The 27,627-nt window shown below is 37.1% G+C and overlaps 1 protein-coding gene and 1 pseudogene across 1 annotated transcript; both read left to right on the forward strand.

Moving 5' to 3' along the window:
* Positions 1-27,627, forward strand: part of LOC119536993 — a 299,931-nt pseudogene that overhangs the window by 42,337 nt on the left and 229,967 nt on the right.
* Positions 26,512-27,493, forward strand: LOC119536987 (olfactory receptor 226-like). Its single transcript, XM_037839625.1, is given in 2 exon segments — positions 26,512-27,017; positions 27,019-27,493. Coding segments are annotated over 2 exon segments (981 nt in total).

A 27,627-nucleotide genomic window follows, 5' to 3' on the forward strand; every position in this document is an offset into this window, starting at 1 on the left:
TCTTTCCCATGACCTTAAATTGAATTCTTGCCATTTTTAATTTAGATTACTCTAGTAGCCTCTTATCACTACTCTGACTTCAGGTTTTCCCTTCTAACCTATCTTTTCCACTGATGCTGGGGAAATATTTCCAAACTGAAACTTGCAACTCCCTTTACTCCAAACCTTTCAAGGACTCCCCATCACATATGGAGTAAAAGCAATAATCTCTTATCAAAGCATAAATCCCTTGGTGAACTGCTTCATTTTATCTTTCTGGCTTTGTTTGCAGCTGTTCCACTATTTACACTTCTGGACTGTAGCCATATGAAATCATCTGAAGTTTTTTAATTCAGTTATTTATTCTGTAAGATATTGAGGCACAACTATAAGCTAATGATGTGCTAAGAAATATTAAAGGGCTTAGTAGAAGAGATGTAGAGTTTATAGTGTGAAAAATGCTCACATAAAAGTACCTAGATTTTAGAAGGTGAACTTCTAAAACCAGGGCTGTGTGTTGCTGTAGATTAGAAAGTAGCACCTCTTTTTAATAATATTTATTTTGAGACCCTACATTCCTCACTGGTAACAGATATTGACAATGTTAAATATATTATCAGAGCCTTAGAGGTATTCAGAAATGTCTACAAATTGTATCTGCAAATACATTATAAAACTTTTGGTAGGTTGTCATAATAAATTTTAGAACTCAACTGTTGATTTGAGTTCATCATGCCACTCATACCCCATCAACTGTTGAGTAATCATTGAAGTAATTCTTGAAAAGATCTGTGCTAGTTTGGATGTATTCTGTCCCCCAAAATGACATTATCTTTGATGCAGTCTTGTGTGGGCAGGAAACATATTGTTGTTGATTGCGTTGGAAACTTTTGATTGGATGTTTCCATGGAGATGTGATCACTCAACTCTGGCAAAGATCTTTCATTGGATAATTTCCAGGGAGATGTGGCCCTGCCCATTCAACATGGGCCTTGATTGGTTTACTGGAGCACTATATAAGCTCAGACAGAAGGACTGAGCTTGCTACAGCCAATAGAACACTTTGAAGAATGCACAGGAGCTGAGAGAGGAGCTGAAGATGAGAGACAGTATGAAGAGGACCGTTGAAAGCAGACTTTTGCTCCAGAGATGCTAAGATAGGAAAAAACACCCCAAGAGCAACTAGGTGACATTTTTTAGGAACTGCAGCCTAGAGAGGAAAGTCCTGGGAGAAAGCCATTTTGAAACCAGCTACAGAGATTTTCCGGATGCCATTGGCCATCCTCCAGTGAAGGTACCCCATTGTTGATGTGCTACCTTGGACACTTTATGGCCTTAAGACTGTAACTATGTAACCAAATAACCCACCTTTATAAAAGCCAATCCATTTCTGGTGTTTTGCATCTCAGCAGCATTAGCAAACTGGAACAAGATCATAATATTCTCTGTGTCATAAACTTTTCTTTTACAGATCATATGGTCATAGCCATCACAAGTTTTAAAAATTGATTTTGAAATTCAGTTTTTGAACATAGGTGGACAGATGGAGGAATTCAAAATCAAAATTGTTTGTCTTAATTTTGCCAATATTTTCTATTTTAGAGGTTTTAATATCAATGCTAAGAGTCTCAGAGATTTACTCAGCATGTGGAATACATTTTTTCATGATAATTATTCCTCCATTGTTCTTCAAATAATTTCATAATTCCCTCAGGACATTACAAATATAAAATTTAATGTTATTTGCTTGTAACATTAAGTTAATTGAAAACAGCATATTACAAAACTAATTTAAAAGTGAATATTTTCAAAAGCATATATTACTTTGTGTTCTATACTCTATGCCATTATTAATATTATGAAAAATTTCAAAAATAATTTTTTATTTTTATTGAGCTTTTATTTTCTAGCAGCATGATAACATCAACTTGTCTTTCTCATTTCATATTTAATAATGGTTTCAAATTTATCTTTCAGTAGAGTCAAATGTATTCTTAAGGCTGAAAAACATTTGCATAGTTCTTGAAGGATATAAAAAATTCAGTGGTATAAAAAGTTTATTTGCTCATAATCCAATGTCGAGTTTAAAAAATGAGCAGACTAAAGAAAATAAATTTCCCTAGAATTTTTAAAGTATCTTCTGTTGAATCACTTATTTTTCCCATTGCTATATCTCTACCCTCTCCAGTTATTTTTGTTTAAATTTAGTTTTAATCAGTAGTTTATTAATCATGTATATAATACTTCTCTGGTTGATTTGTCTTCTAGACAAAGTCCAGAAAAAGGTTAAAATATAAAAATGTTTTCATTTTTGAAATACCCAATCCTAACAGTAATTATCAGTTTATGGATTAAATAGTGATTATATCCAAAATAGCATCTTTTTATTCACCTTAAAATTTCATTATTTTTCTTTGTATTCCCTCTCCAATATAACAAATAATATATGATTTTGATTCCTGTATTATGCACAAACGTTTGCTAAATTTTATTATGGTTTTGGCCAAATGAAGAAAATATCCATTTCCTTGCTTACTTGATGCAAAAAAGTGGAATTGTGCATGTTATACATTCCACTTCAGCACATCAATATTTTATCATATTTACATGTAGTTTCTGTTCTTCAACATTAATTGTAAATTTTCTTTCACATCAATATTTAGTTTTAAATTTAGCATTACTATTCGTTTGTTTTTTACTTTTTTCTTTATTTAGAAAATGTCATGTGTTTTCATTCTTTGCAGCCGTTTTTATGAGTTTGGAATGTGAATAAATTACAGATTTATTTAAGAAAGAATGAAATAACCATTATCTGTTGATTTTTCCATCATTTTTAACAGTTTTAAAAGTGTTTCAAAAGTGCTCTAGCTATATAAGTCAAAATATGTTAGGTCTTGCTACAGAAACAAACACTCCTAAACTTTCAAGGGCTTCCAGTAGCAAAGGTTAATTTATTACTTATACCACATATACATTGCAGGTTGGTTGCAGCTCTGCTTCATGTATTTGCCACTTACAGACTGAAGATGATGAATAAACCTCTGTATGGAACATTGCTAATTTTATGAAAGAAGGTAAAGAAAGACTTTGCAAATCATATTCTAGTTCTTAAATTTTCTCTTCAGAATTAGTGCATCGTGTCCTCATATATACCTGGCCAAATCCAGTCACATGGTCAACAATGATGTCAATGACCCGGGGATAAAGAGGGATAGTGTATATTTTAAACAAGATATAATCTACCACAGTCTGTCCATTCTGTCAGCACAAATCACTTTCCCTTCTTCCTCACTCAAAATACCTGTTTGCAAGAGAGACAAACCAGTAGTCCCAAACAGTCACAATATGAGCCTCAAAGCCCAGTTTCTTGTAATGGTCTCTGTAATAGGTTTGAATGTGGCTGCTCTTGCTCTGGACATCTCTGAGTTAAATAGACAGTTATTCCACATACTTAATATACAGAGACGGCAAATGGAAGGCACACACCACTCCCTCTTTCATAGCAATTCTGAAATCCCACCAAACAAAATTTGCGAGGTTTCCCCTACCTCAGGATAGCAAATGATTCTCCTTTCTGGTGCAATTTCTACATGGCCCTTGACTCTGCTCTTTTAGGGGTTCCTTGCTTTCCATCATCCACACTGGCCACATCTAAAAAAGGTGTTGGATAATATGCCATATATCCCATCTTTAAGGTTAAGCAGCAATCTAAGCCATCTTCCAGCCCACAGAATGCAGAGGTCCCAAAGGTCAATTTAGATTTAAAATAGTCACAGTCTCTATTAGTATAGACTATTGACTTTTTTTTTTTTTTTCAGTTTTAGTTTTTTTTTTTTTTATCATCATTTTATTGAGATATATTCACATACCACGCAGTCATACAAAACAAATTGTACTTTCGATTGTTTACAGTACCATTACATAGTTGTACATTCATCACCTAAATCAATCCCTGACACCTTCATTAGCACACACACAAAAATAACAAGAATAATAATTAGAGTGAAAAAGAGCAATTGAAGTAAAAAAGAACACTAGGTACCTTTGTCTGTTTGTTTGCTTCCCCTACTTTTCTACACATCCATCCATAAACTAGACAAAGTGGAGTTTGGTCCTTATGGCATTCCCAATCCCACTGTCACCCCTCATAAGCTACATTTTTATACAACTGTCTTCGAGATTCATGGGTTCTGGGTTGTAGTTTAATAGTTTCAGGTATCCACCACCAGCTACCCCAATTCTTTAGAACCTAAAAAAGGTTGTCTAAAGTGTGCGTAAGAGTGCCCACCAGAGTGATCTCTCGGCTCGTTTTGGAATCTCTCTGCCACTGAAGCTTATTTCATTTCCTTTCACATCCCCCTTTTGGTCAAGAAGATGTTCTCCATCCCACGATGCCGGGTCTACATTCCTCCCCAGGAGTCATATTCCACGTTGCCAGGGAGATTCACTTCCCTGGGTGTCTGATCCCACGTAGGGGGGAGGGCAGTGATTTCACCTTTCAAGTTGGCTTAGCCAGAGAGAGAGGGCCACATCTGAGCAACAAAGACGCATTCAGGAGGAGACTCTTAGGCACAAATACAGGGAGGCCTAGCCTCTCCTTTGCAGCAACCGTCTTCCCAAGGGTAAAACTTATGGTAGAGGGCTCAACCCATCAAACCACCAGTCCCCTATGTCTGTGGTCATGTTAGCAACCATGGAGGTGGGGTAGGCGAATACCCCTGCATTCTCCACAGGCTCCTCAAGGGGGCACTACATCTTTTTTTTTTTTTTTTCCCTTGTTTGTCTTTTTTCTTTTTTCTTTTTTTTTTTTTTAACTTTCCCTTCTTTTTTCAAATCAACTGTATGAAAAAAAAAGTTAGAAAGAAAACAAACATACAATAAAAGAACATTTCAAAGAGACCATAACAAGGGAGTAAGAAAAAGACAACTAACCTAAGATAACTGCTTAACTTCCAACATGTTCCTACTTTACCCCAAGAAAGTTACATAATATAGCAACATTTCAGTGAACTTGTTCCTACTACATCCATCAGAAATTAACAGACCATAGTCATTTCTGGGCATCCCCAGAACGTTAAATAGCTTATCTGTTCTTCTTGGATTATTGTTCCCCCTTCCTTAATTGCTCTCTACTGCTAGTTCCCCTACATTCTACATTATAAACCATTTGTTTTACATTTTTCAAAGTTCACATTAGTGGTAGCATATAATATTTCTCTTTTTCTGCCTGGCTTATTTCGCTCAGCATTATGTCTTCAAGGTTCATCCATGTTGTCATATGTTTCACCAGATCGTTCCTTCTTACTGCCGCGTAGTATTCCATCGTGTGTATATACCACATTTTATTTATCCACTCATCTGTTGAAGGACATTTGGGTTGTTTCCATCTCTTGGCGATTGTGAATAATGCTGCTATGAACATTGGCGTGCAGATATCTGTTCGTGTCACTGCTTTCCGATCTTCCGGGTATATACCGAGAAGTGCAATCGCTGGATCTAATGGTAGCTCTATATCTAGTTTTCTAAGGAACTGCCAGACTGACTTCCAGAGTGGCTGAACCATTATACAGTCCCACCAACAATGAATAAGAGTTCCAATTTCTCCACATCCCCTCCAGCATTTGTAGTTTCCTGTTTGTTTAATGGCAGCCATTCTAACCGGTGTTAGATGGTATCTCATTGTGGTCTTAATTTGCATCTCTCTAATAGCTAGTGAAGCTGAACATTTTTCATGTGTTTCTTGGCCATTTGTATTTCCTCTTCAGAGAACTGTCTTTTCATATCTTTTGCCCATTTTATAATTGGGCTGTCTGTACTATTGTCATTGAGTTGTAGGATTTCTTTGTATATGCAAGATATCAGTCTTTTGTCAGATACATGGTTTCCAAAAATTTTTTCCCATTGAGTTGGCTGCCTCTTTACCTTTTTGAGAAATTCCTTTGAGGTGCAGAAACTTCTAAGCTTGAGGAGTTCCCATTTATCTATTTTCTCTTTTGTTGCTTGTGCTTTGGGTGTAAAGTCTAGGAAGTGGCCTCCTAATACAAGGTCTTGAAGATGTTTTCCTACATTATCTTCTAGGAGTTTTATGGTACTTTCTTTTATATTGAGATCTTTGGTCCATTTTGAGTTAATTTTTGTGTAGGGTGTGAGGTAGGGGTCCTCTTTCATTCTTTTGGATATGGATATCCAACTCTCCCAGCCCCATTTGTTGAAAAGACCGTTATGGCTCAGTTCGGTGACTTTGGGGGCCTTATCAAAGATCAGTCGGCCATAGATCTGAGGGTCTATCTCTGAATTCTCAATTCAATTCCATTGATCTATATGTCTATCTTTGTGCCAGTACCATGCTGTTTTGGCAACTGTGGCTTGATAATAAGCTTCAAAGTCAGGGAGTGTAAGTCCTCCCACTTCGTTTTTCTTTTTTAGAGTGTCTTTAGCAATTCGAGGCATCTTCCCTTTCCAAATAAATTTGATAACTAGCTTTCCAAGTCTGCAAAGTAGGTTGTTGGAATTTTGATTGGGATTGCATTGAATCTGTAGATGAGTTTGGGTAGAATTGACATCTTAATGACATTTAGCCTTCCTATCCATGAACATGGAATATTTTTCCATCTTTTAAGGTCCCCTTCTATTTCTTTTAGTAGAGTTATGTAGTTTTCTTTGTATAGGTCTTTTACATCTTTGGTTAAGTTTATTCCTAGGTACTTGATTTTTTTAGTTGCTATTGAAAATGGTATCTTTTTCTTGAGTGTCTCTTCAGTTTGTTCATTTCTAGCATATAGAAACATTACTGACTTATGTGCATTAATCTTGTATCCCGCTACTTTGCTAAATTTGTTTATTAGCTCTAGTAGGTGTATCGTTGATTTCTCAGGGTTTTTCTAGATATAAGATCATATCATCTGAAAACAATGACAGTTTTACTTCTTCTTTTCCAATTTGGATGCCTTTTATTTCTTTGTCTTGCCGGATTGCCCTGGCTAGCACTTCCAGCACAATGTTGAATAACAGTGGTGACAGCGGGCATCCTTGTCTTGTTCCTGATCTTAGAGGGAAGGCTTTCAGTCTCTCACCATTGAGTACTATGCTGGCTGTGGGTTTTTCATATATGCTCTTTATCATGTTGAGGAAGTTTCCTTCAATTCCTACCTTTTGAAGTGTTTTTATCAAAAAGGGATGTTGGATTTTGTCAAATGCTTTTTCAGCATCTATTGAGATGATCAATTGATTTTTCCCTTTCGACTTGTTAATGTGTTGTAATACATTGATTGTTTTTCTTATGTTGAACCATCCTTGCATGCCTGGAATGAACCCCACTTGGTCATGGTGTATGATTTTTTTAATGTGTCTTTGGATTCGATTTGCAAGTATTTTGTTGAGGATTTTTGCATCTATATTCATTAGGGAGATTGGCCGGTAGTTTTCCTTTTTTGTAGCATCTTTGCCTGGTTTTGGTATTAGATTGATGTTAGCTTCATAAAATGAGTTAGGTAGTGTTCCATTTTTTTCAATGTTTTGAAAGAGTTTGAGTAAGATTGGTGTCAGTTCTTTCTGGAAAGTTTGGTAGAATTCCCCTGTGAAGCCATCTGGCCCTGGGCATTTATTTTTGGGAAGATTTTTGATGACTGATTGGATCTCTTTGCTTGTGATGGGTTGGTTGAGGTCTTCTATTTCTTCTCTGGTCAGTCTAGGTTGTTCATATGTTTCCAGGAAATTGTCCATTTCTTCTACATTATCCAGTTTGTTGCCATACAGTTGTTCATAATATCCTCTTATAATTTTTTTAATTTCTTCAGGATCTGCAGTTATGTCACCTTTTTCATTCATTATTTTGTTTATATGGGTCTTCTCTCTTTTTGATTTTGTCAGTCTAGCTAGGGGCTTGTCAATCTTGTTGATCTTCTCAAAGAACCAACTTTTGGTGATATTTATCCTTTCTATTGCTTTTTGTTCTCTATGTCATTTATTTCTGCTTTAATCCTTGTTATTTCTTTTCTTCTACTTGGTTTAGGATTGGTTTGCTGTTCATTTTCTAGCTTCTTCAGTTGATCCATTAGTTCTTTGATTTTGGCTCTTTCTTCCTTTTTAATATATGCGTTTAGTGCTATAAATTTCCCCCTTAGCACTGCTTTTGCTGCATCCCATAGGTTTTGGTATGTTGTGTTCTCATTTTCATTCGTCTCTATATATTTAGCAATTTCTCTTGCTATTTCTTCTTTAACCCACTGATTGTTTAGGAGTGTGTTGTTTAACCTCCAGGTATTTGTGAATTTTCTAAGTCTCTGATGGTTATTGACTTCTAATTGTATTCCATTGTGGTCAGAGAATGTGCTTTGAATAATTTCAATCTTTTTAAATTTATTGAGGCTTGTTTTATGTCCCAGCATATGATCTATTCTGGAGAAAGTTCCGTGAGCACTAGAAAAGTATGTGTATCCTGGTGATTTGGGATGTAATGTCCTGTAGATGTCTGTTAAATCTAATTCATTTATCAGATTGTTTAGGTTTTCAATTTCCTTATTGGTCTTCTGTCTGGTTGATCTATCTATAGGAGAGAGTGATGTGTTGAAGTCTCCCACAATTATTGTGGAAACATCAATTGCTTCCTTTAGTTTTGCCAATGTTTCTCTCATGTATTTTGTGGCACCTTGATTGGGTGCATAGACATTTACGATTGTTATTTCTTCTTGCTGAATTGCCCCTTTTATTAGTATGTAGTGGCCTTCTTTGTCTCTCAAAACATCCCTGCATTTGAAGTCTATTTTATCTGAGATTAATATTGCTACACCTGCTTTCTTTTGGCTGTAGCTTGCATGAAATATTTTTTTCCATCCTTTCACTTTCAGTTTCTTTGTGTCCCTGTGTCTAAGATGAGTCTCTTGTATGCAACATATTGATGGTTCATTTTTTTGATCCATTCTGCGAATCTATATCTTTTAATTGGGGAGTTTAATCCATTTACATTCAACGTTAAAACCGTGAAGGCATTTCTTGAATCGGCCATCTTATCCTTTGGATTATGTTTGCCATATTTTTCCCTCTCTCTATTAATATCCTTTATTGTACCCATACCGAATCTCTTTAGTACTGAACCTTTCTCCAAGTCTCTCTGTCCTGTCTTTGTTTCTCTGTCTGTAGGGCTCCCTTTAGTATCTCCAGTAGGGCAGGTCTCTTGTTAGCAAATTCTCTCAGCATTTCTTTGTCTGTGAAAAATTTAAGCTCTCCCTCAAATTTGAAGGAGAGCTTTGCTGGATAAAGTATTCTTGGCTGGAAATTCCTCTCACTCAGAATTTTAAATATATCGTGCCACTGCCTTCTCGCCTCCATGGTGGCTGCTGAGTAGTCACTACTTAGTCTTATGCTGTTTCCTTCGTATGTGGTGAATTGCTTTTCTCTTGCTGCTTTCAGAACTTGCTCCTTCTCTTCTATGTTTGACAGTGTGATCAGTATATGTCTCGGAGTGGGTTTTTTTTGGATTTATTCTATTTGGAGTTCGCTGAGCATTTATGATTTGTGTATTCATGTTGTTTAGAAGATTTGGGAAGTTTTCCCCAACAATTTCTTTGAATACTCTTCCTAGACCTTTACCCTTTTCTTCCCCTTCTGGGACACCAATGAGTCTTATATTCGGACGTTTCATATTATCTATCATATCCCTGAGGTCCATTTCGAGTTTTTCAATTTTTTTCCCCATTCTTTCTTTTATGCTTTCATTTTCCATTCTGTCATCTTCCAGGTCACTGATTCGTTGTTCAACTTCCTCTAGTCTTGTACTATGAGTGTCCAGAATCTTTTTAATTTGGTCAACAGTTTCTTTAATTTCTATAAGATCATCCATTTTTTTATTTAGTCTTGCAATGTCTTCTTTATGCTCTTCTAGGGTCTTCTTGATTTCCTTCATATCCCGTACTATGGTCTCATTGTTCATCTTTAGTTCTTTGAGTAGCTGCTCTAGGTGTGTCTCTTCTGGTCTTTTGATTTGGGTGCTTGGGCTTGGGTTATCCATATCATCTGGTTTTTTCATATGCTTTATAATTTTCTGTTGTTTTTGGCCTCGTGGCATTTGCTGAACTTGATAGGGTTCTTTTAGGGTTTGTAGACCAGTTGAAGTCCTTATCTCTAATTTATCAGATCTACAGCTTCGTGGAGTACACTTTCTCTAACTAACCAGCAGGTGGCGTCCACGAGCCACCTGTTCTCCACAAGCCAGATCTCCCCTGCTTAGCCTTTTTGGTGAGTGGGGGAGTGAGTCTTGTGGGGCCCAATTGGTGTACCAAGCTTGCGTGTGTAGTTGGTGTTGCCTGCCCTGTATGTGGGGCGTGTTTCTGGGCAGTCGGGGAGGGGGGGTGGCCCTAACAATCAAATCTCCCTGGTGATCCTAGAGTTTTAAAGCTACTGCAATAGTCTAATCCTTCAGTTCAGTCCTGCCACAGTTTGTCTCTGCTACTGACCCACAAGTCTTTGGTATTGGCGTATGGCTCCTGAGACTTGCAAGTGGGCCCCTCTTCCAGGCTGTGCACCCCGGGTCCTCTGTTGAGGGATGACTGTGCTATGTCACAGGTGAGTGCCGTCCCCCCAGGGCAGTTCTGGGCTGCTGGGCTGTGTTGGGAGGCTCCCAGTCTGCTCAAATGATGGCTGAATGGGGCTCTGTTAATTCACACTGCTCCCCCTTCCCAGCTCTGGGACATTCAGCTGAGGTTGCAGGGAAGGCTAATGTCCACGCCCAGTTTTGTGGTGTGTGCCTGTTATTTGAAGCACTTCCGTCACACTGGGTTGTCTGGGGCAGCTCTGGGCTATGGGGCTGGCGATGGGCAGGAGTGTTTCCTGTCCACCAGGATGGTGGCTGTGAGCGGACACCCCCCTTTTCTTGGGAAGTTGTGTTGTTTAGTGAATTTTCTCAGCCACTGGATTATTGCCTTTTGTCTCAGAGCTCTCTTAGTTCTGCTCTTGACTTGACGTGCCCAAATTTCAATTCTTTGAAGCTTTCTGTATTGAGCTTCTTAGAGTAATTGTTTTAGAAAAAGCAAAAAGGATTTAAAAAAAAAAAAAAACGGCCCTCCTCAGAGATCTAATGGGTTATTGAAATGCTAATAGACAAAGCAACCAGGGCCATTAAGGAAAGGTGCACAGGGCAGAGAGATCAGCCTTGCTTCGGGATTTACATATGCGCCTCAAGGCCTGATCTCCGCCCTTCCCCTTTCTGTGTTCACCAGAACTCCAAAAATCCTCTGCTTTTATTTTGGAGTTTTTCGTGTTGTTTTTTTTCTATGCCTGTCTCCTCTCTGCTGGGCTGGCTGCTCTCAGAGTCTCTGGTGTCTGGTCTCAGTCTATCTATGGTTGGAGTTTGAATCAGTAGAATGAGTTTCTGATAAGAGCAGCCACTGCAATTCTCCCTTCTCCTTCCTGGAGCTGACAGCCCCTCCTCCCCCGGGACTGAGCCTGGCAGGGAGGGGCGCGGGTCCCCTGGCCGCAAAAACTTACAGATTTCGCTGATCTCAGCAGTTCCACGTTTTCATGAGTGTTGTATGAAGTATGCCCAAAGTCAGATTGCTCTGTGGTGTCCAGTCCACGCAGTTCCTGGCTTTTTACCTACTTTCCTGGAGGAGTAACTAAAACATACAGCTCACCAGTCTGCCATCTTGCCCCGCCTCTCCGACTATTGACTTTTTGGCAATGTAATTTCCTTTCAAAAAAGGTTAGCTGATTTCTTAGGTGTTTGATTTTTGTCAGGATCTTGTGCCGATATTCTTATTCAAAATTATCCATGAGGCGTGCCCCTCTCTCTTTTTTTTAAATGCAATTTTATTGAGATATATTCACACACCATACAATCATCCAAAGTGTACAATCAGTTGTTCACAGTATCATCATATAGTTGTGCATTTATCACCACAATCAATTTTTGAATATATTTATTAGTCCAAAAAATGAAAATAAAAATAAGAATAAAAATGAAAGTAAAAAAAGAGCACCCAAAACATCTTATACCCCTCCTCCCCTCCTATTATTCATTTACTTTTTGTCTCCATTTTTCTACTCATCTATCCATACACTGGATAAAGGGAGTGGGAGCCACAAGGTTTTCACAATCACATAGTCGGACCATGTAAGCTATATAATTATATGATCCTCTTCAAGAATCAAGGATACTGGGTTGCAGTTCAACAGTTTCAGGTTTTCCTTCTAGCTATTCTAATACACTAAGATCTAAAAAGGGATGTCTATATAATGCATAAAAATAACCTCCAGAATGACTTCTCGACTCCAGTTGAAATCTCTCAGCCACTGAAACTTTATTTTGTTTTATTTCTTTTCCCCCCTTTGGTCAAGAAGGCTTTCTCAGTCACATGATGCTGAGTCCAGGCTCATCCCCAGGAGTCAAGTGCCATGTTGCCAGGGAGATTACACCCTAGGGAGTTATGTCCTACATAGCAGAGCTGGTTTAGAGAGAGAGGCCACATCTGAGCAACAAAAGGGGTTCTTTGGGGGGTGACTCTTGGACACAGTTGTAAATAGGCTTGGCTTCTTTTCATTAACAAGCTTCATAAGAGCAAGCCCCAAGATCAAGGGCTTAGCCTGATAAACTGGTAGTCCCCAGTGCTTGCAAGAATATCAGGAATTCCCCAGGTGGGGAAGTTTAATATTACCACATTTTCCCCCAGTCCCTCAAGGGGGATTTGTAAATATTTCTTATTCTCTGCCCAAATTACTGTGGGATGTGTTGGGGTTTCACACTAACCTGTACAAACCAACCAGATCTTACCTCCTATTCAAGGTTCCATGTAATTATATGTTTGCATAAACTGGCCATACAAGTTAAATTATGTAGTGTGCTACAGAAAATATAGATTTTACACCAAATAAAATCTCAATCTTTGGTCTTACATAGAAGTTGAAGTTTTCAAACACAGTCAATATCATCCTTTACCCTTTAGTTTGATTTACCTTAGTCCCAACCAAGTCCATTTTGTTCATATCTCTAATTGAAATCTGGGCTCTTTTTCAGCTTTTTTATAACAGTTGCTTCATGGAGTAATGCTGACATTCATAGCTGCCGAAGTCTGGCTCTGATTCAGGTGTCACACAGATACCTGAAGTTACAGGGACTGAATAGGTTATACACAAATAGCTCAGCATATCAGAATTTAGAAATATATGTTACAACTTGTGCCAGTTTGGATATATTATGTCTCCCAGAAAAAGCTGTGTTCTTTGATGCAATCTTGTGGGGGCAGGCTTATCAGGCTTTTGATTAGGGTGGAACCTTTTGATTGAGTGTTTCTATGGAGATATAACTCACCCAACTGTGGGTGAGAACTTTGATTGGGTTATTTTCATGGAGGTGTGGACCCCTAACATTCTGGGTAGGTCTTGATTAGTTCACTGAAGTACTTAAGAGAAGCTAAGAGCCTACATAGACACTGATGCTTAGAGATGAGATGCTTGGAAATGTGGACAGAAGGATGTTTGGAGATGCTAAGCTAAGAGATGAAGCCCAGAGTTTGCCCCAGAGAAGCTAAGAGAGGACCCCTAAACCTTTTAGAGAGAAGCATCCTGGGAGAAAGAAGCAAGGACACAGAGGAGCTGAGGGAGAGGCGCTAAGAGAAACCCAGAGACATTTTGGAGAAAGCCATTTTGAAATGCAACGTGGGAGCAAAGGACTAGCAGACACCAGCCATGTGCCTTCCCAGATGACAGAGGTGTTCCAGACTACATCACTGTTCTTCAGTGAAGGTATCCTCTTGTTGATGCCTTAGCTTGGACAATTTGATGGTCTTAGGACTGACAATTTGTAACCAAATAAATCCCCTTTATAAAAGCCAATCCATTTCTGATATTTTGCCTAATGACAGCTCTAACAAACCGGAACACAACACATGAATGGATGTGTGACTCTGGTAAGACCTTACAATTAGGAAGCTTTATAATAAACCTTCCCCTTATAACCAGTGCTCTCAGATTCAGTTCTCAGAGTTTGCACATTATAATTAGTCCATATTAGTGAGGAATTTTAATGTTTGTGTTTTTGATTCTGGCTTATTTCACTCAACATACTGTCCTCAAGTTCCATTCACCCAGTTGAATATCTCACAACTCCTCTCTGTTTAGTCAATTGTAATTTCAGCTCATGGTCTTCTGTGGAAGAGCAGCACCTTTGGGCTTTTTTCCCTGAGCCATTTGTCCAGATGAAAGAATTTCCTGGATACTGTATTAATCAACTGAGAAGTTTTAACAGGGAATGTGACAATTTGGTCCTTGACATGAGGCTAATATTTAATTGGAATTTGTTGCTTAGTTTTATCTTTTAACAGTTGAAGATGACTAACAATTGCTTTTTTACAATCCTGAAAGCCAGAATTTCTAGACTTTCTCTATTCTTTTTTATTTCTGCCTACAAATGGATCCTTTCTTTGAATTTATTTATTTCTCATAATATTTGGCCATCTGCATCCGATGACAATATAGGCATGCTACTGACATTCTTTCCTGACTTCTTTTCTTGAAGTCATAATTTTAATTATTTCATTATCTGTCCTTCATTATTTTTTCAGGTGACTGTTTAACTTAATATTTTACTACTGTCCAGTTTCCCCAAAACAATCTCCTCACTACCTACATCCTGGCTCCAGGATCACTGCCGCATATTTTTAGTTGTTTATTTGTTACAGACGTACCCCACATCAAAATGTCCATCAGGATATTTCAGAGTATCATTGGTTTTCATCAAAGGGTGTATATTTTTCTTATACTACATGTTCAGTGCGGATCCACTGCAACACTGCTCCATGTCTTCTTCATCTGAGGGCACAGACAATTGGAGTATCCTCCATGCCAAACTTTGTCTATCTCGTGGCTGAGGAAGAACAGAAAGATGGACCATACGATACCTTTTAAAGCATCAATTCAGAATTGACACATATCATTTCTATCTACATTTCATTGACCAAGTGAAGTCACGTGGCCAGATCTGAGTTTAGCCAGATGGAAATGGGTAATTCTTGCATTGGGAAACAAACAACAAGCCACATGGTGTAGTTGGATCTCAGTATTGCAGAGATGTATAATTGTTTGAGAGAGACCAAACAAATAACTGTAATAGTAATGTAATATGCCCCCAATCTTTGTCTTATCTTTTGGAAAGTTAAAACTTCTTCCTTGAAGTAGAGGGTTTTCAACAAATATCCTGTTGTTCCATATTCAAATTATATAGCCATGTAGTTCTATGTTGGCAGACAGTAATTTGTTGTTACAAATTCTTCAGGATGTTCACTTTCTGTTTTTTTTTTTCCTTGAAATGCATCAGTTATGGTTGGTTAAGAGCAAAAATTAATTGAGATACTGTTAGATAACTGTATTTTTATTTCTTTTTTTTCTTTAGTTTTTTCCTTCTTCACATTTAAGTACAATTTACATCCAGTGACATGCACATATATTAAGCCTACAGTTCGATGAATTTTGACAATTGCACACATTCATGTAACCCATCCTAAATCAAGATACAGAATATTTCAATGACCCCAGAAAGCACCCTTGTACCATTTCCCATTCAGTTATGATTTTTATCATAGTAGGTTCTGCCTGTTCTAGAACTGTATATAAATAGAATAATATAGTATGTACTCTTTTGAGTCTGACTTCTTTTATCCAACACACTTTTTGAGATTCATCCATGTTATTGTGTGTATCATAATTTGTTTCTTTTATATTCTAGTTTTTTCTAAGAAGTTTTCTATCATAAGGGTATATCATAATTATACTTTGCTTAATCCATTTTCCTATTGATGCATAGCTGGTTTGTGTTTAGTTTTTGGCTCTTATGAATAAAGCTTCTAGGCCTATTCTAAGTATTATTTGTGGACATAAATTCATTTTTCTTGAGTAAATACGGAGCGGAATTGTTGGATGTACCATATGTTTAAATCTCTCTCTCTCTCTCTCTCTCTCTCTCTCTCTCTCTCTCTCTCATCATATGAATCTAGCTATAGCTATAGCTATATCTAGTCTCTACCAAACCATTTTCCAAAGTGTGTTGTATTAGTTTTCTTCTGCTGGTTCTTCTTCAAGTAATGAATAACAGTTCCAGTGCTCACGTTATTGTTTTTAGTGCTTTAGACTTTAATCATTCTCAGAGATATGGAGGGAATCTCACTATGGTTTTAATGTGGATTTCCCTGGTGACTAATGATGTTCATTCATTTTTATGTGGTTATTAACCACTCATATTTCTTCCTTTTTCCTGGGAAGGTTTTTAATTATAATTCAATTTCTTTAAGAGATTTAGAGATATTCAGATCTTTTATTTGTTCTTATGTCAGTATTTAAAAATTGCATATCTTTCAAAGCATTTATTCATTTCTCTGAAGCTTTCAATTTTATTAGTGTAAATTTGTTTATAATATCTCCTTACTATCTTTTAATATTCATGGGATCTGTAATAATGTCCTCATTTTATTCCCTATATTAGTAGATTGTGTTGTATTTTGATTATGAATTTTATTAATCTTTTCAAATAATTGACCTTCTTTTCTTTGATTTGCTTGTATTCTAATCAACTTTCTATTTTATTGATTTTTCTTTATTCTTATTATATGCTTCCTCCTACTTATATAGGGTTTAATTGGCTTTAACTTTCATGTTTATTATTTGATAGCTAGATTATTAATCTTCAACCCAATATAGGCATTTAAAGATATAAATTTTACTCTAAGCACTGCTTTAATTGCGTAACTTGATATGTTGTTATATTTCTCAGGTAATAATACTTTCTAATTTCTCTTTTGATTTCTTTCTGGTCCATTGGCATGTTAGAAATATATCGCTCAAATTCCAACTATTTTTGGATTTTCCAGATGTTTTCCTTTCTGATTTCTAAATTAATTCTTTAGTGGACAGAGAACACGATCTGTGAGTATTCGATTTTTTGAAAATTTATTCAAAATAACTTTGTGGCCCCAAATATGGCCTAATCATGTGAATGTTCCATAGACAATTGTAAGAAAAACATGTTTTCTGAAGTTGTTGTGTGTAGTAGTTGATTAATGCTATTTAGATCAATTTGGTTCATCATGTCGGTCAAATCTTTTATATCCTTACAGAATTTTTTTCTAGAGAAAAAAGATAAATCATGCAAGCAATCAAAGGAGAGGAGCAGTGGCTATATTAAGATCAGATGTGGTAGACTTCAGAGCAAAGAAAATGACTAGAGAAAGAGAGGAGCATTATATAATGATAAATGGGTCAATCAGCCAAGGAGACAGAGCAATCCTAAATGTGATGCTCTAAACAAAGAGCTGTGAAATATGTGAAACAAAGACTTATAGATCCAAAAGGAGAAATAGATGAATCCATATTCTTAGTCGGGAACTTCATCATCCATCATCAACAATTGATAAAACAATAAGGCAAGAGGAAAATCAGCAAGAATTTAAAGTAACTCAATGGTACCATCAACCAACAGGATCTACTCGATGTTTATAGAACAGTCCTTCCAAGAACAGCAGAATACACAATGTTTTCAAGTACCGATGGAACATATATTAAGATAGACCATATCCTTGGCCATAAAGTAAACCTCAGCAAATGTAAAAGAATTGAAATCATACAGAGTATGTTCTCTGATCACAGTGGAATCAAACTAGATATTAGTAATAGAAATATAACAGGAAAATTTCCAAACACATGGAAACTGAATTATATCCTTTTAAATAATCAATGTGTAAAAGAGGAAGTCTTTCAGGAAATAAAAATACATTAAACTGAATGATAGTGAAATTAAAGCATATCAACATTTGTAGGACACAGCTAAAGCAGTGCTGAGAGGGAAATTCATAAAACTAAACAAACAGTAGAAATGCATTAAGTTATCAATAATCTAAGCTCCCTCCTCAAGAACAGAAAAGAAGAGAAGAATAAACTGAAAGCAACTAGAAAGAAGGAAATAATAAGGGTCAGAAATAAATGAAATTAAAGACAGAGAAAACAATTGAGAAAATCAAGGAACCAAAGAACTGATTCTCTGAAAAGATCAATAAAATTGATAAAAACAACAAAAGGAAGACACAAATTATGAATTTCAGGACTGAAAGTGAGGATATAACTGAAAACGGAAGATATAAAAAGGATAATTGAATACTCTAAACAGTTGTACACATGTAAATTTGGTAACTTAGAAGAAATAGAACAATTCCTTGAGAAACATAACCTCTCATAACTCGCCTGATATGAAATAAATAATTTGAATAACTATGAAGGAAGATAAATTCTTAATTGAAAATCTCCTGCAAAAGAAATGTCTGGCCCCTGTGGTTTTACTGTAGAATTCCACCAAATATTTAAAGAAGGACTAACACCAATTCTACAAAATCACTTCTAGAAAATGGGAGAGAACACTACCCAATTCATTTTATGAATCTAGTATTACCCTAATATCACAACTGGATAAAGACAGTACAAAAAAGAAAACAGTAGACCGGTACTTCTTATGAATCTAGACACAAAAATCCTTGACAAAATATTAGCAAATAGAATTCAGCAACATATAAAAAGAATCACTGCAACATGACCAAGTGTGGTTTATTCAGAGATGCAAGGCTGCTTTAATATTCTAAAATCAATCAATTTAATTCACTGTATTAATAGGATAAAGAAAAAATAGTGCATGATCATATCAATCGATGTGGAATTAGTGTTTGACAAAATTCAACACTGCTTAATGATAAACAATCTCAAAAAATTAGGAATAGATGGCCAACTTCCTCAACTTGATGAATAGCATCTACAGAAAACCTTTTATTAGTGTTATACTTAATGGTGAGTGACTGAATGTCTTTCCCCTAGATAGGGAAAAGGCGATGAGGTTCACTCTTACCCCTTTCATTCAACACAGTTAAATAAGGCAACAAAAATAAATCAAAGGCATACAGATTAGAAAAGAAGAAATAAAACTGTCTATATTACAGATGACCTGATTGTCCACATAGAAAGCCCCAACGAATCTACAAAGACACTCCTAAAACTGATATGTGAATTCAGCAAGGTCACAGAATTTACACAACTCAAGAAAAACGTAGAAAAATCAAGTGTATTTGTATATATGGGCAATGAACATGTGGATATTGAAATGAGAAATATATTACCATTTATAATTGCCCAAAAAAGAGAGATGGGGTAAATCTAATAAAATATTTATAGGACTTACTTGCTGAAACTACATGGTGCTGATGAAAGAAATCAAAGAAGATCTGAGTAAATGGAGAGACATTGTGTCCACACATTGGAATGTTCAAGATAGTATTGATGTTAATTTTCCCAAAATTGTTGCATAATTTTAAGGCAGTTGCTATCAAAATTCCAGCAATATTTTTGTGGATATTTCCAAAAAATCCAAAATTTATATGGATGGTAAAGGAACAAGAATAGCTAAAACAGTTTTGAAATGAAGAATAAAGTAGGAAGGATCAATCTACCTAATTTCAAGATTAATTTTATAGTTACACTTATCAAGACTGGGTGTACTGGTAGATGCATAGACATGTAGATCCATGAAACAGAATACAGAACCTAGAGATAGACCAATAAACATATTCTCAACTTATTTTTGAAAAATATGCAAAAACAAGCAAAAATATAGTCTTTTTAACAAATGGTCCTAGAGCATTTGGAAATCCATGGACAAAACAATTAACCTTGACCAAAGTTCCACACCTTATACAAATATTAACTCAAGGTGGCTCACAGACTTAAATATAAAATGTTAATTCAGAAAACTTTTAGGAAAAAGGAAAAAATCTTTGGAGTCTAGGGCTGGGCAAAGTGTTCCTAGACCTGACACCAAAGACACAATCTATGAAAGGTAGAATCATTATATTATGCTTCATCAAAATTAAAATCCGTTTTTCTATGAAAGACCCTGTTAAGAGGATGGAAAAATATACTAGACTAGGAGAAACTATTTGCGAACTATACATCTGGCAAAGAACGAGTATCTAAAATATATAAAAACTTTTTGAAACACCATTTTAAACAACAGCAACAAGTAGAAAATAGGCAAAAGACCTGAAGAGACTTTTCGTTGAAGAGGACCTACTGATGGCAAGTAAGTACATGAAAAGATGTTCAACTACATTAGCCATTGGGAAAATGCAAATTAAATGAGATAACAGTACACATTTATCACAAGGATGCAATGAAACTGTATCACAAATACATTCCTGGTGGAAATGTAAAATGGTACAAACCACTCTTGAATACAGTTTGGCAGTTACTTTAAAAACTTAACATATTGCTCAGCATTTGCACTCCTGGGCATTTTTCCCGGAGAAATTAAAATTTATGCTTACACAAAAATCTGTACACAAATATTTATGGCAGCTTTATTCATAATATCCTCAAATTCGAAATAACCCAGATAACCTTCAACAGGTGCATGGTTAAACAAACTGTGATATATCAATACCATGGAATTCACTCAGCAATAGAAAAAGAATGAACTATTGATGTACACTTTGACCTGAATGAATCTCCAGAGAATTGTGTGGAATGAAAAAAGCCAATTCCAAAAGTTGCATAGTATATGATTCTATTTATATAATATTCCAGAAATGGCAAATTATACAAATGGAGAATAGATTAGTCATTACTAGGGGTTAAGGAGGGGATGAAGGAAGGAAGGAAGTGGGTCTGGCTACAAAAGGGCAACATGAGGGATTCTTGTGGTGATAAAAGTGTTCTGTATCTTCACAATATCTGTAGTAATATTCTAGTTGTGATGTTGTACCATATTTTGTAAGATCTTAACCACTGTGGGTAACTGGGCAAAAGATACGTGTGGTCTTTCTATATTATTTTGTACAATTGTCTAACAGTTTTTAGATTAGTACTCTTGTTTTCCATGAGCATATTATATGTAAACAATATTTTTTAATTTATTTTTTCAATATTTATTGTCCATCTCTTAAAAACTTTCAAAGCGATGTGAAATAAGGGGAGTAAAGAATGTTCTTCTCTTACTTCAGTTTTAGTTAGAATATATCTAGTATTTTCCCATTTGTCATATGCATTTAGCTTTAAACAGATGCAGACTCCATGAGCCCTTATCTGCAATTCCCAAATCCAATTTGGAAAACTGAGCGTTTTCCTCTAAGTTTAGCGCCTAAACTTATGGGACGGCAAAACTTGTTGCCAACTAATATGAGATTTTTAAATAATTTTTATTTGCTCCTTGTTCTATAAATAATCACTTATTAGTGGTAGAGATACTAATGTATTATTTTAGGATGCTGCTTCAGAACTCCTGGGGAATGTTAGGAGATCTATAGTGTATGCAGCATATTCTTTAAAATCTGACAATTCCAAGTGCTCCATTTGTTTCGGATAAGCAAATGTGACCTGAATTTGCTATACTAAGGATATACCTCCTCTGTACTCATGGATGTTGGGTTTATCAAATGTATTAAACAGTATATATATTGAAATAATTATGGCTTAATAAGTCGAAACTTTTGTTAAGATTCCTCATTATGCAGACTACTATATCAATCAAATCAATGCTAATTCAACCAGCTGCTGGCTTTGATAGTTTTTCAACTAAAATACAGCATGCCAATGACATTTATGTATGTACAGATTTATGTCCTTTTCTATTAATTCATTTCCCACAATGACTCTGTGAGGTAGGCACTATTTTTATTACCATTTTACAGATAATAAAACAGAGGCACAGAGAAGTTGAACAATTTGCCCAAGGCCACATGGTTGAACCCAAGCAGTGTAATTCAGAGCTCGCATTATTAACCTCTACATTATACTGTTTAGTGTGGGCTAATTCCTGTGCCAGACATTTGTCACAAACTTTGTTTTCTTTAATCCTCAAAACACCCTGAAATATATGTTATCAATTTTTAGAAAATTAACTGATATATTACAAAGTCCTAGATTAAACAAAATATCAATTACAGTCATGAAAACAAAATCGAGGAACACTACCTAACTCTCAATTCAGTGCCCCTTCTAGGACATCAGAGATTTTAAGGATGTTACCCATATGGGATCAGGAGAAAAAGGGACAGTCCAGCTATTGAGCCCTTACCATGTTTCAGGTACTCTATATCTTTGAACATTTATTCCTCTCAACCACCCTGTGAGGTATATTAATCCCACTTGAAATATTAAAAATCTAAGGCTCAAATAGGTTAAATAAATTGCCTAAGATTATATGACTGAGCTAGTATATAAAACCAAATTGACCTGGCCTAAAGCCCAGGTTTTCTTTTGAGCACAGTATGGCCTGATGAAGAGAGGTGGAAACTGATGGGGAAGGAGAATGTAAGGAGAGAAATGTATGAGTTTGTGGGGGTGTCATAACCCAGCCTCTTTCGTGTTGCTTTCTTGGTAAATTTCTATTTCCTGAGTCTCCCAAACATACCCTTTTCTTAACCTCTGCCCCAATATTTCTTTTCTCTTGTATCTCTTTTGTTCTCTTGGGCTTCTTCCTTGGAGTCATCCCAAAGGGTCAGAAGGAGGGAGTGAATCGAGGACTAAAGAGGGGAGAGACAAGATAAAGGCATCTTTCCTGGTTTGGCAGTGTTCTCTGACCATGGGAGGATGGGAGGATGGGCTCTCTATAGCATCTTTCTTTGTTCTTTTGCTGCATCTTTCTTTTGCATACATTCCCTAAGTCCTGTCCTAACCAGCCTGGCCATATCAGAAAGATGCTGAGTCAAAGACATCTGAATAAAGTGAGTGGGTCCTGTTATCTGCTGTGTTCATCTTCATGTGGTCAGTTCTCCAAAATTCTCTCTACTTTTGTCCAATGCATCCATCTTCCTTTTCTTCTCTTTACCTAACAAAACCCAAACCCAATACTACTATCCACATTGTTCATATTGGTCCACTATATTGATATTTAGACTATTATCACTTTATTCATCTTTTGCCCTCCCTACAACCTTTCTATTATACATTCCTATTCTGTCCTTTCCAAACTGTATATCTTCACATAATAGTCTCTCATTGGATATGTTGTCCACAATGCAAGCTCATCCTTTAAACATCTTACTGATAGAATTTCCAGTCTCTTTGCACTTAATCTAACTTCCTCACATATTTTATCTTGTCCCTTCAGATGTACCCTCTCTTCTGCATTCAATGCATGTCTTCCCTACTCTTCATTCCAACAATGTCAAATTTTCTTGTAATCCATTCAAAGTCTCTACTCCTGATCACTTCTATCCAATCCTTTTTACATTCTGTCTCCTCTATATTGCATTCCTATTTCCTGCAATTTGTCTGTTCTTCCCACAACACACCTTTCTCCTTTTATTCCATCCATCCATGCTTCCATGCAGCCATTTAAATATCTTTACTGAGCAGTTACTATAAGCAGACCCTATAATAGGAAACTCTGTCAGAAGAAGAGAGAAATACCAGTAAATAACCTAATTATGCCTGCTGAAATTTGGATATTTCTGGAGGGTTAGAAGGAAGGAACTGAAATTTGGAAGATGAATAACAATTCTAAGGAGTAGGGCTGGGTGTTTCTGACAGAGAGAAGAGTAAGTGTAAATACAGAGATGTAAAGAAGATCGCAACATGTTTATAAAAAGGAAAATGATGTGCAATAATGCAATGACTAGATTGTTGTAGAAAAGTTAAAATGAGATACATTTTGATACTTTGTTGGGAGGGTTGTATGTTTCTGCAAAACTGTTCTTGTGGTCAGTGGGGGTTGGTGTAGTCAGATTTCTATGTAGAAATCTTATTTGAGAAGTAGGTAGAGTTAAGATTGATGAAAGTTAAGACTGGAGGGAGAAAGTCTGGGTAAAGGATACTGAAATTTTAAATCAAGAAATAGGAAGGACCTAGTACAGGAGACTAGGGGGAATATAGGAAAGAGGAAATAGGACATATATGAGAGACAAAGAAAAGAGGACTTAATTAGTTGTGGGTGGGGTATGGGGAGGAATGGGTATAGAAAATTTAGGAAACTTCCATATTTCTGGTGTAGGTGACTTCATGGAAGCTAATGTCATTCATTGTGATAGGGGATGAGTAGGCTGAGGAAAGACTTTCAGGACATTGTATTTGAGGGACCCATGTGCCTTCCAGGGAATTATTATTACTTGCTATTACCATTAAGGAGCTATGGGGGTTACTTTGGCAACACAGATCCTTCTTTACATCTACTTGATTAACACCAGTAACAAGCTAGCAAGTAATGTGATAGACAGGCTTGCCTGGCACAAATGGAGGCAGTAAAGAAAGTCACTGTATCAAACCTGAGGAGAGAGGAAAGATAAAAAGGTAATTAATGCCTTTCAAGAGAAGATGTGTCATGAACCAAGACCTGAAGGCCAAATGGGAGTCAGCCAAACAAGGGAGTTTGCAGCATGAGCAAAGTTACGGAGTTGATTTTGTGCTGAGATATGAAGGGCACAAATACAAGGTAGTCTATGGTGAGACATTAGTTTTAGTGACAGCAGTGACCGAATCTGAAGTACCAGTATGCCTTGTTAAATAAAGCTTAACCATTATCATGTAGGCAGTGGGGGACTTTGGAAAGGTTTTAAGTAGGGAGTAAAATGGTCACATTTGAGCTTTAAGTGAGAGATTAAGCCAGAGAGGTCAGTTAGGAGTTTATGTGTAAAAGACTGATTTTTTTTTTTAATGTGCAGACCATCAAAAGTAAAGATAGAAAAGAGAACAAAGATTAAAAGATAAGCAAGAAGGTCTGTGGCCAGGGGGCATCACCATGTCCACAAATGGCATGTGAGGCAGTGATAGAGAAGAAAGGATCAAGGCTGACACCACCAATGACAAGTGTAGGTTTGAGGTTCCCATTTATGGGGGCTGGTGCATGGTGCAGGGATAGAAACGGCAACATAACCTTCCAGGGAAAAGATGAAAAAACCACCCCTACTGCTAGATTGTGAGATACTGGAAGACTGAGTACATGTCTTAATTATTTTTGATGTACCACAACCCAACCTATGATCTGGAACATAGTTGATCCACTATATATTTTGCAATAAATCAAATTGTAGGTATGGATGGTAAGAATGGTAGTGATGGGAAATGCAAGACAGAGGTATGAGCCTTTTGAAGTTGCATTATAGTACTCTAGTATTACAAGAAATGCCAAGGGCTCAGGAACTGAGTAATGCTCATGTACTGATGGCAGATAATAAAGAAAAGGGAAACTCAGATATAAAACCATTAGAAGGTTGGAGTTTGATGTCTCAGCACATTTTGCCTCGCTAATCACATAGGAACCACATAAGAGCAGGCTTAAGGCTGAAAAATAAGATATCTCCTGGAGGACGTAGCACCCAGATATTCGGCGAACTCTGCCCCATTCTCCTTTCTAATCTCTGTACTGCCTCCCAATGCCAGGGCCATATGAGGACACTGGCTGACAATACCCTTTATTCATACCAACTCCCTTGTGGAGATGCCAACTACTAATCCATGTCAGACCCAGCAAAGGCTTGAAGTTTTGAAAAGGCAAATTTTATTTTTGATACCTGCATAAACAAAAGAGAGTACCCTGCTAAATCTATGCTTTTATATTGGTTGTGATGCTCAAGGAAGGTGGTCTGCTCTCATTCCAAGAGAGGTTTGTGTTTGCACAACTTTCAGAATCAATGGAATTCTTAATTCTTCTGCCATCCAGAATCCACTTCCTAATCTGATTACCAGCTGGGTCCTGGGTCTTCCTCTTAATACTAGATTACATGGAATTTTAATTCTACAGATGTTGTGACCTTCTTTATTCTGCCTTGTTCTTCTTCTTACATGTGGGAGCTGCTCCCCTAGATGAGCCCGAAATATTCCCTCTCCAGGATGTAAATCCATGATGTACCTCACAGTCCCTCCTTTGCACCACCTAAATGTTTTAGACACTCTGAGGTGTTGGCACTTCTTCATTGTATCTCTTAGTTTTGTGTGACCTGAAACACATCACTTAATTTTTGTAAGCCTCCGTTTCATCAGGTGTTAAATGGGTCTGATAATCGTATTACCTCACAGAGTTGTTGTGAAGATCAAATGAATTGTCTGCAAATTTTTTAGAACACTGCCTGTCCTAATAACACATTGTATATGTTCAGTTGTTCTATATTTTATTATTACTACACTGTGTATCTTATTTACTCTAAACAGAGTCACTATCCAGCTCATCGACAAACTCTCACTGCAGGGTAGCATAGATGCTATTATTATTTTTGGTTTTTATCTATGTTTGCTTCAGGAACCAGCTAGCATTATTTTTACCTCTGATTTCTCAATACATGCTTCTCCAGGGGCAGAATAGGCTCCTATCCTATCCCCAATACAAAAACACTTATTCTTGTCTATTTTTTTATTAGCTCATTTTTTGGATTAGAAAGCAGTGGCATCAGTTCAATGTTTAATTATATGCACTATATATTTTCTCAATAGATTTCCCCCACCAAAAGAAAGGCTGTGCTCTTCTTTTGCCTCTGAAAGATGCAGTGTGTTCTTGTCTCCTGAAGAGCAGTGGGCAAGACCAGCCTCATGGAGCAAAGGAACCAGAGCAGGAGAGTGAGTGAGTTTGTGTTGCTGGGCTTCCTAGCTCCTGCACCACTGCGGGCACTGTTGTTTGCCCTTTCTCTTCTGGCCTATGTATTGGTGCTGACTGAGAACACACTCATCATCCTGGCAATTAGGAACCACTCCACTCTCCACAAACCCATTTACTTCTTTCTCACTAATATGTCCTTCCTGGACATCTGGTATGTCACTGTCACTATTCCCAAAATGCTTGCTGGCTTTCTTGGATCCAAACAGGGTCATGGACAGTTAATCTCCTTTGAGGGCTGCATGACACAGCTCTACTTTTTCCTGGGCCTGGGATGTACTGAGTGTGTCCTTCTCGCCGTCATGGCCTATGATCGCTATGTGGCCATCTGCCATCCTCTCCACTACCCTGTCGTTGTCAGTGGCCAACTGTGTGTGCAGCTGGCAGCTGGCTCCTGGGCTGGAGGTTTTGGCATCTCCATGGTCAAAGTGTTTCTCATTTCTTACTTCTTACTGTGGCCCCAACATCATCAACCACTTTTTCTGTGATGTCTCCCCCTTGCTCAACCTCTCATGCACTGACATGTCTACAGCTGAGCTTACAGACTTCCTCTTGGCCATTGTTATCCTGCTTGGGCCACTCTCTGTCACTGGGGCCTCCTACATGGCCATTGTTGGTACTGTGATGCGCATTCCCTCCGCTGCTGGACGCCACAAAGCCTTTTCCACCTGTGCCTCTCACCTCACTGTTGTGATCATCTTCTATGCAGCCAGCATCTTCATCTATGCCAGGCCCAAGGCACTCTCAGCTTTTGACACTAACAAGCTGGTCTCTGTGCTCTATGCTGTCATCGTACCATTGCTCAACCCCATCATTTACTGTTTGCGCAACCAAGAGGTCAAGAGGGCCCTACGCCATACTCTGCACCTGTACCAGGGCCAGGATGGTAACACCGGGAAACCAAGCAGTAATGAGTAAGGGGAAGGTGTTAAGTCTTAGGAAATTCTTTTAAATTTGGAATCTGTATCTTCTACGAAGTCCCTTGGAGTTCTTAGACCCTAAATTAGGGACAAGAGTTTCATAGGCGCCCCCAAAGGCTGGGGAATAATTCC

The sequence above is a fragment of the Choloepus didactylus genome, chromosome 6 (assembly GCF_015220235.1).
Source record: "Choloepus didactylus isolate mChoDid1 chromosome 6, mChoDid1.pri, whole genome shotgun sequence".
NCBI lineage: Eukaryota > Metazoa > Chordata > Mammalia > Pilosa > Megalonychidae > Choloepus > Choloepus didactylus.